The 11,223-nt window shown below is 38.3% G+C and overlaps 1 protein-coding gene across 1 annotated transcript; it reads left to right on the forward strand.

The window, feature by feature from the left end:
- Positions 1–7,940: 7,940 nt before the first annotated feature.
- Positions 7,941–10,851, forward strand: LOC113281310 ((+)-neomenthol dehydrogenase-like). Its single transcript, XM_026530022.1, has 4 exons — positions 7,941–8,264; positions 8,396–8,660; positions 9,611–9,805; positions 10,149–10,851. Exons 1-4 carry the CDS (start codon positions 8,167–8,169, stop codon positions 10,542–10,544), a joined length of 954 nt encoding a protein of 317 aa, XP_026385807.1. The 5' UTR covers positions 7,941–8,166; the 3' UTR covers positions 10,545–10,851.
- Positions 10,852–11,223: the final 372 nt, after the last annotated feature.

Raw genomic sequence — 11,223 nt, forward strand, 5'->3', positions numbered from 1 at the left:
ATGTTGTAGTAAGATGATTCGTTCACTCAGATTTGTTGAGAATTTGTTTTATTTAATAAAGAAATAAGGAAAAATATATATACAAAATTTGTCACAGAATGAAGAGAGACCGAGGACTCGGGATTCCACTGGTTTTCATGTTCATGGGGTTCATAAATTAATCCTAGACATTTATAGCTCAAAGCAAAAGAAACAATAACTCTATTCTTTGCCAAAGTAGATTTCGTAAAACATCAATGTAAATTACAAGCATAGTGTATCTAAAGCATCTAAGACTAAGCATACACTATCTAACAAGATAACAAATGATGAATAGAAATCATAAATCATTTAAAATTTATGCAAAAAGTAAATAAGGAATTTATTAAATTACCCCAAGGATGAAATACAGCTTCCTCCGTCGTCCCAGTGATGGGTTCTAGCTCCACATGGTGAAAACACACTCAAAAAGATAACTCATAGCTCAAATGGTGTTTTTATTGGAGAAATAAGATAAAACAGAGATTTGCAATGGTCTACGGGTGTTACAAATGTTGCAAAGAAGCTGTTACAAAATTATAGCACAAAACAGTCGCAGAAGCAACAGTCTTTTTCTGGAAGAAAACGAAACGGTTTTAAGACACTAGAAAACGACTGCTACTTGCAGTCTATTGTTCTTCGTGTTCTTCTCTAATGGAAGCAGCATCAACTCTCTGCAACTCTAATTTCTATACTCTGTTCTCACCCCTAACTCTCCATCCCCTCTCATAACCCTCAGCACCCTTTATATACTCTCCAAAATAAAAAATACTCGCCAATAACTCCGAATAATCTTCATTACTCGATAATATTCTTCATTGCCAGTCACGGGATTTCTTCCCTTTTTACAGCTTCTCACGCGTCTGTATCCATCCAACATACTCTTAACAGACTCATACACGTCATAGAATAGGATATACATGCTCTGACCTCGTGCAATCTTTCCAAGAATAAAGAAAATCCCGAGAATAACTCATGGGGATATATGATGCTTTGTTTTCTTCCAATCAGTGATACAACCGTACTTTGACGAGTCTAAGAGGATTACCATCCTTGTTTGCGAGTAGCAGGCCCAAACCAAGCAAAAACTTCGATTGATTTTCACCAGAAACTTTCCAAACCAAATCCAGAATATTTTTCCCGTGAACACGCAACTCTGTTTCCTTCTCACCGATTATCTGGTCCAACTGGATTGATTTTGAATATCACACCATGTTTGTTAAGCCCATATGAACAAATCCAATCAAATTCAGCCGTTTAGTCTCACTGAAACGAGCTCAAATCGCAACCCTAATTTCGGCAGCTGAAGGTTGGTTTTTCCCGCCGGTTTTCATAATTCAAATGAAGAAGAAAGGGTATCCCCCTAACCAAACTGGGCGTGCGACTAGCAGGTGCCCAACTGAGGTGCCCCTTAGTAATTGAGGTGCCCCTTAACCAACGGTGAGAGTCCGAATAACACTTGTCCTCCATGGGTGCTCCGGGCAACTTTTCGAGCCGAAATTTCCAAAAATATTTATTTCCAAAAAAATACCTACAAACACACAAAACACCATAATAAGGACGAAAACGAGTACTAACAATACGAAACATTGAGGACAAATTAGACATATAAATGCGTCTATCACCTCCTGAAAAACCAAAACCTAATTATGGTGATAATCGAAATCAGAAGCATCTATTGAACAAGATGATGATGAGGAAATAATAGAGTTGATGAGGTAAGTGATGTCTATGTTCATTGAAGCATTCTTAGGGTTTATTTCATAATACAAAAAATACAAGTTGAAACTTGCATGTTTGTTGTTTGTACTAGGTAAAAGGAAATTTGAATTTGCAATTTAGTGAATTTGAAATTGAATTTAGTGAAGTGAAATTCCAATTTAGTTTCGGCGTACAATTAAATTTGAATACAATTCCGGTTTATATGTCCTGTATCCCCCTTTTATTGCATGCAAGTTATTAGAAACCGACATACAAACCATCTAACTTTCAATGCCGGCTCTTTTGCCGGAAGTATCGTAATGTTCAGTATCCATGCCGGTTTTGATTACCTTATTTTGTTAAATCTATGTAGAAAATTCCCATATAACCGGCATAGGATTTTATTTACATACAATGTCGTTACCGCAAAATCGGCATGGAATCCGTCTAGATTACAATCCCGGAACATATGCCGGCAGTATCGTTATTTTCACAGGACATGCCGGTTTTGATTTCCTTATTTTGTTAAATCTCTGTAGAAATTTCCCACTATCCCGGCATTGTATATTAGTAGTTTTGAAACGCCGACACTACTCCCGGCGTCGATTTTATGTTATCCATCAATGTCGAATTTAGGACAATAACTCAGTGTACATATTGTACGTAGGTCCAAAGCTGCACAAATGAAGAAAGGAAAGGGAAAAGCTGTTGATGAAGGAAAACCCAAGTCTTCTCGGTCTCGACGTAGTCGAAATGATCCGGAACGTGATAAGGTCGTCATTCGGGAGAATGTCCCGGGGGGGGGGGGGACAAAAACAGCGATGATGATGTAGAGTGGGAAGATTTTGTACCTCCTGATCCAACCCGAGCAGATGGGTCATCCTCACAAGGCTTAGGACAACCTGAAGTTGGAGGCGGTGAGAAAAAGGAAAAGGAAACACCAAAGCATCTCCCAAACAAATATGACATGATTCCAGAACGCAATGATGGCAAACAATGAGGTCAGTCGAGAGATCCGAAACTCTTATTCGACTACAAGGACTCTTGGGCTCATTGGATATATTCAACTTATGTAAGACGTTTGCATCTTGTTATTATATTGTTTATATATGATCAGGTGAATTTAAGTTTGTTTGGTGAGTTTTTATGGGACCACAAGAAAGCCTTCCGTGTTTGCCGCCATCAACAAATGGATACATGGCCTTTGGAATGGGAGTTTGATGTTGTTCAAGCGGCAGTCATAGCATCTAAGTTGTATTCCGCGGTAGAAAACTATGTGGCCACTGATCAAGTGACGTCGAATTGCTTATTGGAGAGGTTTTTTGCTTCAACTGATACCATGCATTTTCCTTTTGGCGAGATGACCATTATCCCTGAAGATGTCCAAAGAATATAGGTCTAGGGATCCTTGGAAAAGCCGTTAAGGAAGGAGATCACAGTAAGAACATAGAATGGACCAAAATCTATCAGCTGACTAAAAAGTTGTTTGGTTGGGACGAGGCCGGAAATCGATGCCGGCATTCTCGAATAATGTTCCGGAATTCCGGAACTACACTTGAAAAAGAGGACCTAATTTTAAACAGTACCGACATTGTATTTTCTTGAATATAAATGCCGGAAACGGAACTGCCGGCATGCTCATTACACAAGTTTCTACACCGGAACCAAGGGCCGGCACGGTCGATAATTTAAAAACCACGTCGGTATATCACTACCAAAATCACTAACTTCTGGATGTTTTTCTTGTGGTACTGGCATGCTCTTTTTATAAGGTTCAAAGCCGGAATGTAGTACCGACGTTCTCGATAATTTATATACCACGCCGGTATTGAACTTCAAAATTCTTTAACTCCTGGATGTTTTTGTTGGGGTACCGGCATGGTAAAGTTAGGAGTGAACCATGTCGGCTGAATATTCCATAGAATATTCGGTGGTAGGTAAAAAGTTAACTGCGCGCCGACATGGAATTTTTGGTTGAAGACCACGCCGGTAAATGTTTCAAAATGGGGGATATTGTTAGCCGGCATGGAAATAGTATGAATACGATGCCGGTATTGATGGTACCGGCATGGTATTCATACTATTTCTATTCCGGCACAGAGCTTTTTCAGAGAAAAAAATGGCGGATTCAAAAAAAAAAAGATAATCAAGTTTTCGACCTCTTAGCAGAATTACCTGTGTATTGGGGATGCTTGTATGTTGAACTGGTTTACTTTCTTGGGTTGGTTCTTCAAAAAAAACACTTCATGCTCGTAAAACTCATGATCCAAGGGTGTTGGTTCTTCATATAATTCCAATTGTGAGTTGTTATCATTAACTGAAGATTGAAGATATGCTTCTTGTTGTAGTTGAGCTAAAGATTCAACAGCTGCAATTCTCTCCTCACAATCATCTTCCATTTTCACAAAAAAAGTTCCCTCTCAAAAAAAAATTCCCTCCTTCTACTCTCACCTCACTCATACAAATTCAAATAAAAATACACACTAATCGTTTATCAAAAATCTTAAGATTTTACTAATTATTATTAACCACTAAACCTGATTAGTGGGGGTAGATTAGGAATTAAAAAATTAATTAGATAAGGGGTGACCCTGATTTGATATTGGGATCCAGTTTTTGTCCTTTTCCTCTATCCCCCAATTAGTTTTGATATCCCCCAATTGCGCGTTCAAGAAAAAGGCTTACAATTTCAAGAAGATTATTGTTCACTCCCTTGAAAACAACCTTTTGAGGCCAAAAGGAAGAAGCCGATCAATGAGGATGATGTTGAAACCTCTAAAAGATGCAAATACTTGGATGCAACTACAAATGAACAACATTTGACTTCCACTCAAAATATGGCTAATGGTACCTTGGAAAGCTCTCCAACTGAAAGCATGGTATAATTCCAAACTCCTCATTTTTTAAAGCATGACATTTGACATCTAAATAGCAGGATTTTAATTGCATGTTTAGTTTTAACAACTATATCCTATCCCTTGCCTGGATTAAGAACATATTCAAACACTATTACAATATAGGTAGAAGATTAATCTTTAAGTATCCCAATATATCCTATTTATGGAAATTCTTTACTTCCCTGACTTGGAATTGTCAAGGATTAGGAACAAGGGATGCTAAGAGATATCTTAATAATATGCTAAACAAACTTAACCCGGATATTATCTTTTTTTCTGAGACAAAACAAAGAAAAGAAAATCTAAAGAAAACTATGCAAGAAATAAATGTGCATAACCAACCAGGAGAGCTAGTGGCAATGATGGTGGTCTTGCATTGATATGGAAAAGTGCCCTATCCATTGAGGTTATTGACTTCTCACTTAACCATATCAATGCCATAGGCAGCACTGACCATAACACCTCTTGGCTTTTCATTGGTTATTATGGCAGTCCCTATAATTTAACTAAGAATTCTGAGTCAAGAAAAATGTTGAAAACACTACCCTCACAAATCATCTCCCTTGGCTGATTATTGGGGATTTTAACTTCATTCTCCATGACTCTGATGAATACAATGTCACCCCAATTGATACTGTTGAGGCTAATTTCTTTCATAACAAAATGATGGATATGGATATGGTAGATATTGGTTCCACTGGGTGTCCTTTCACCTGGTCTAACAAAAGATCTGGTCTTTCTCTCACTGAGCAAAAACTTGATAGAGGGATTGCTTCTGATAGCTGGATGTTTCTGCACCCTAACACCACTTTATCTAATATGCTGGCTATAAGGTCACTCCACCACTGTATCCTGCTAAATTCCAATCCTCTCTGGAAAAATCATAGTATTTCTTTCAAATTCTTTGGGTCTTGGATGGAGCATGAAGACTACAAGAAGATCATAGCTGAATGCTAGAGAAAGAACTTCCCTGGCTCCAGTGCCTTTCCTTTAGCTAGAAAATTCAAAGATATTACAAATCAGAGTCTGTAACAAAAAAGTCTAAGGCAATATCAAATCTAACATAGAAGACTGCAAGCATCACCTGGATTGGCTCTACAAAACTACTTCAGATTGGATAGAGGACATGCTATCAAAATTGCAAGAAAGAAACTCATAGACTGGCTGGATACTGAAGAAACTTTCTGGAAAACCAAGAGCAGGGACCAAGTTATCAAATTGGGAGACAAAAATACCAAATATTTTCATAGAGCCACCAAATACATAACCAGAAGAAACAAGATTGACACAATTCAAGGTGAAAAATGAGCTTGGATAATTGACTATCAAGAAGTCACTGCATACTTCACCAACCATTTCTCTAAAATGGCTAATGCTGAAGCCATCAACATAAATCCTGACATCATCAACCTTATTCCCACAACCATTACTCCTCATGATAATACCATTCTGAATAGATCCCCTGATATGAATGAGATTAAAGCTATTCTTTTTAGTATGGTTGGTGGCAAAGCTTCTGGCCCTGATGGTTTCCCCTAGCTTCTTTCAAAACAACTGGTATATCTTGGGTGAAGATATTTCCAAGATGGCGCAACATTTTTTCATATCTTGACACATGCTCAAAAAAATGAACTCCACTTTCATCTCTCTTATCCAAAAAATTGATAACCCCTCCTCTCCAAGTCATTCCAGACCCATAAGCATATGCAACAATATATACAAGATCAAATCCAAACTCATAGCCCAAAGAATGAAGCCATATCTCAACAAAATAATATCCTCATACTAATCTCCATTCATTCCTAGAAAACAAATTTCTGACAACATTGTTATAGCCCATGAAATCATCCACTCCATGAGATCCAAAAGAGGAAAGAAAGGTGAAAATGGTAGTATGAGCATCAAAATTGATATGGTAAAGGCCTTTGACAGAGTGGATTGTGATTTCTAATAACTATAATGAAGAAAATTGGTTTCAATGATCAATGGTGTGGAAAAATCTACCAGTGCATCTCCACAACTACTTTTGTTGTTCTCATCAATGGCTCCCCTGACAAATTCTTCAAACCTTCTAGGGGGCCAAGACAAGGTGACCCTTTATCCCCTTACCTATTTCTCTTCTGCATGAAAGCTCTCTTTAGAACTCTCATCCAAGCTGAGGATATGGGTCTTATCACTGGTATCAGAATTTGCAAGAATGCTTCCTCCATCAACCATATCCTCTTTGCTGACGACTGCATGGTATTATGCAAGGACAACAAGACTGAGAATCAAAACTTAATGGATATTCTACAAATTTTTAGTGGTACTTCAGGTCAGCTCATAAACTTCACCAAATCTGGTGTTTTTTCAGCAACAATACTGATCCAAACCTTATCTCCACCATCATAAATAATATGGGAGTACAAGTCCTTCAGCTAAATGATAAGTATCTTGGAGAAAGACAAAGACTCCCTCTGGTACCAGCTCATGGATGCAAAATATCTTTTTGGCAGAAATGTTTTCAACATGGATATTAAACCTAAAGATGGAGATTTTGGATATGGAAACACATTATGGAAGGCATCAACAACATCCAAGATCATAGCTCTTGGAAAATTGGAAATTGCAAAAAAATCAAAATTTGGGAGGATATATATTTGGATTCCTACGATATCTTCTCAAGTTCCTAAACCTGCTAATTGCCCAACTGATCTCATTATGGTTGAGCATCTTCTTCTACCCAACGGTGATTGGAATGCTCCTATGATCAATACTTGGTTCAACACTGTTACTGCTCAGGTTATTCTTGGCATTACTCTTTGTCCAGGAGAAGAGGATCAAATCTTGTGGAATCTTAATGAATCTGGAGATTTCACAGTCGAGTCTCTATACAAAGACAAGATGGAAAATCAGTAATGATGTCCAGACCAGCAACTGGAAAGCTTTGTGGAGCATGGACATTGCCCCTGTGATTCAGATTTTCTTATGGAAATGTGCACATGAAATTCTTCTCACCAATGTTAAACCTGCTAGCATCCTTTATTACATTGATCTCATCTGCAAGTTATGTAGTAGTGGGGAAAAAACTATGACACACATGTTCCTAAATTGCCCGCTGCTACCTCAGCCTGACACTTATTGCTTGGACCATCCCGTGAAACCCACACATGTTTCTAAATTGCCCGCTGCTACCTCAGCCTGCTACCTCATCCTGAAACCCTGGTTTATTTTATTGCCCTTACAACTCTGGATTTTGCAAAAAATACCATTGAATCTAGAGGATATCCAGGACACAATGGAGAATGAGGAGCAACATGAGTAGCCAACTTAGCATTTGATTGAGTCAAGGGATTACGACACACCGATGTCAAAATTCAGGCAGAATCCAATGAAATCTAGTTGGCAGATTCCACCTCAGAAGGAAAAAAAAATGCAAAGAGTATTCATATTATTTCTTTTGATTTAGTTAGACTTAAAATGGGGGGCGGCAGTCGATCTTCAAGCCGAATTAAAAAACCTGTAGTACACATTGGCCGACTTTCCTCCGATATCAAAATCCCACTCACAGATGGGGAAAAATCAAAAAGAGAGGGCAAAGGAGCGAAGAGAGAAGAGATGTGAAGATATTTCCGAGCAGAGAAAAATCCCTTACACTGACCAACAGAGGTAACTTAACAAACACATCTAGGGCGAAAAGAAAAAAACCTCCCGTTTCATTTTTTTTTTTTTTTTGTACTTCATCCCAAATAAGCTGAATCCCCTAATTGAAATCTAGGGTTTGTATGTCTTGATTTTAGGTGGTGGTGTTCAGAAACTATAGCTGTAGTGACTGGGTCTAACAGAGGAATTGGTTTTGAGATTGCTAGACAATTAGCTACTCATGGTCTCCATGTTATTATTACATCAAGAGATATCGATAGTGGCAAAGCTGCAGCCAATACGTTACGACAAGAACTTGAAGGAACTAATGTTGATGTACATCAGTTGGACATTTTGGATCCTTCATCAGTTACGGGTTTTGCTGAATGGATATACCAGTCTTATGGTGGCATTGATATTTTGGTGAGTAATATTCTGTAAGCTGATTACAAGATTCAGTTCATTTGAGTTCATCTGCTAAGTAGTTTAGTTTGCGTTGGTTTTTGCGTAATGACTTGTACAGGCGATCACACTTTGTCTCACGCATGTTAGGATCTCACGCTTCCTTTGGGCACTCATTCAAAAGCTGCAATTTATTTCACTGCAGCATTATGTTTCCAAGCAATCATTTTTGTTGCATCTGTATGAAGAAAATATGATTTCAATCCTAAGTATCAAAGAGAAAGATCTCTGTCGAGTCAGGTAAGAATACACTGTATAGGTGACTTCAGACATCTAGTACTTTGCCTCAGAAAGGAATGACCTTTTTGCATCAGCGGCTCGATGCATCAAGAATCTAAGATGAAAGAAATGAGTTGCAGCTAGCTAGTTCCTGTCCATGCCTGATGACAGGATGATGCAACCAGACTTCACACATAACTGTGTGGAGTGCATCAATATAACTGGGGGAGATTTCCACGGAAACTGCCTTTTGAACCTTTCTGTCATCGTGTTGCTAATACACTAGAATCTTATAGAGGCCAATATCCCTTAAAATTTCATTTGTAAAAGGCTAGCAACTTCATCAGAGGAAACCATCCGTCTTTAGAGCCGGCAGTACTGAAATACCCAGCTGATAATCCTCCAGTAGTGTTTCATTTTTTATTTTTTTTCCTTCTCCATCTCTGACCTGAAAATCTTTAAGTGATGCCTTGATTTTGCTGAAATCTGTCTTAGGAGTGAGATGAGTTTAAATACTGATGACCGTAACTGTCCGCCAGAGGCAGTGCTTGAGTACTTTCATTTCCTTGTATGGTGCTGTTGTCAGCATAAAACTTTATCATGTATCTAATAGGGAGAAATCGAGCAAGATGAAGTGGATTCTGGTCACCTTTTTTGTATAGTTAATTCTTCTTGTTGCACAAATTATGCAGGTAAACAATGCCGGTGTCAATTACAACCTTGGGTCAGATAACTCTGTTGAGCATGCTGAGAAGGTTATAGCAACAAACTACTATGGCACTAAAAGGATGATTGAGGCTATGATTCCTCTGATGAAAGCTTCCACTTTTGGTGCTCGTATTGTGAATGTGAGCTCCCGACTTGGTAGGCTGAATGGGAGGAGAAATGTAAGTCTATAGCCTGATCTGGTAATCTTTTTGTAAGTATCCTTATTTTGTCTGCACATAAATTATTTTGATATATAGGAAAAATGTTTTCCCTACAGGAGGTTTTTCTGTTTTTCAGTCGAATTTATTTCAACATTTTCTTAAACAGGCCATGCCTAATCTTTATCAAAACCGTGACGTTCCTGGTACTCAATTTGCAATGAATTTTTGATATTGATTTATACATCTTTTACATGATAATCTGGTCCCTTTTATTGATTTTACTTCTCTGGCTTTTGTAGATATCAGAAGGATTCTTATAATTTTATATATGGAGGATTCTTATATTCTAAAATATCTGCAGAGATTAGGAGATGTCGCCTTACGAGAACTGCTAACCGATGAGAGCACTCTCACCGAGGAAGTGATCGACAGGACCATGGCTAAATTTCTTGAAGAAGTGAGAATAGGAAGTTGGACTTCTGGGTTATGGCCTCAAATGTACACGGACTACTCCTTGTCAAAACTTGCCGTGAATGCTTACACACGGTTGATGGCCAAGGCACTCTCAAACCGTCTAGATGGTCAAAAGATCTACATGAATTGCTGTTGTCCTGGCTGGGTGAAGACTGCCATGACAGGTTGGGCAGGGAATAGTCCAGTTGACGATGGTGCTGACACGGGGGTCTGGCTTGCACTCTTTCCTGGCCAACCAGTCACAGGCAAGTTTTTTGCTGAAAGAAGAGAGATAAACTACTGAAGTATGAGTAGCCTGAGCACCTGGATTCAAGCTTGTCGTATACTTGCATTAGGCTAAAATTGAAGGGTTTTTCTTCAATCAAACTCCCTACTTTGGGGGCATTCAACTGCTTTTTCCTTATGGTGGCTTTGTTTGCAGAATTCACCGTTTCCCGGAATTTATAATCTCATGGGATTACAAATCCTGGGATTCATGTAAATTCCTTGTGTGTTTGGTAACTCGATTAAAATTCTTAGGATTTATAGAGTTTTCTTGTATTAAAGTCTTTGTACCGTTTGGCATTACCCTCAAATCTTAAAATTGCATATATATGGGATTTAGATTTATAAAAAGTGGGTCCATAAAAGATTTATGATAAGTTCCCATCAAATCTTAGGGGGAGGGGTTGGAATCCATACGGAGGATTTGTTGGAAAACTGAATCTCGTAGGAAACACGATTCCAAAGATTCGGACAACCAAACATACAAAAGAAAACGTAATTCTATTAAATCCCCTGGACCCATAAATTCCACCTTTAAAATTCTACGTCCAAATCCACCATTATTGTCTTCGGATACAAACATATGAGGTTAAGTTTCAGTATTTCAGGCTTCAAGAAAAAGCACTGGTTAAGCTTCGTTCATCAGAAAAGTACTAGTTATAACATATGAGGTTAAGTTTCAGTATTTCAGGCTTTAA

Source organism: Papaver somniferum, chromosome 5, assembly GCF_003573695.1.
Source record: "Papaver somniferum cultivar HN1 chromosome 5, ASM357369v1, whole genome shotgun sequence".
NCBI classification, from domain to species: Eukaryota; Viridiplantae; Streptophyta; class Magnoliopsida; order Ranunculales; family Papaveraceae; genus Papaver; species Papaver somniferum.

Bases quoted from the DNA above. Each gene is read 5' to 3' on its own strand.
- LOC113281310 (XM_026530022.1), top strand. From the start codon at position 8,167: ATGGGGAAAAATCAAAAAGAGAGGGCAAAGGAGCGAAGAGAGAAGAGA. The intron at 8,661-9,610 runs GTGAGTAATATT...CAAATTATGCAG, and splicing joins ATGGTGGCATTGATATTTTG to GTAAACAATGCCGGTGTCAA. The intron at 9,806-10,148 runs GTAAGTCTATAG...AAATATCTGCAG, and splicing joins GGCTGAATGGGAGGAGAAAT to AGATTAGGAGATGTCGCCTT.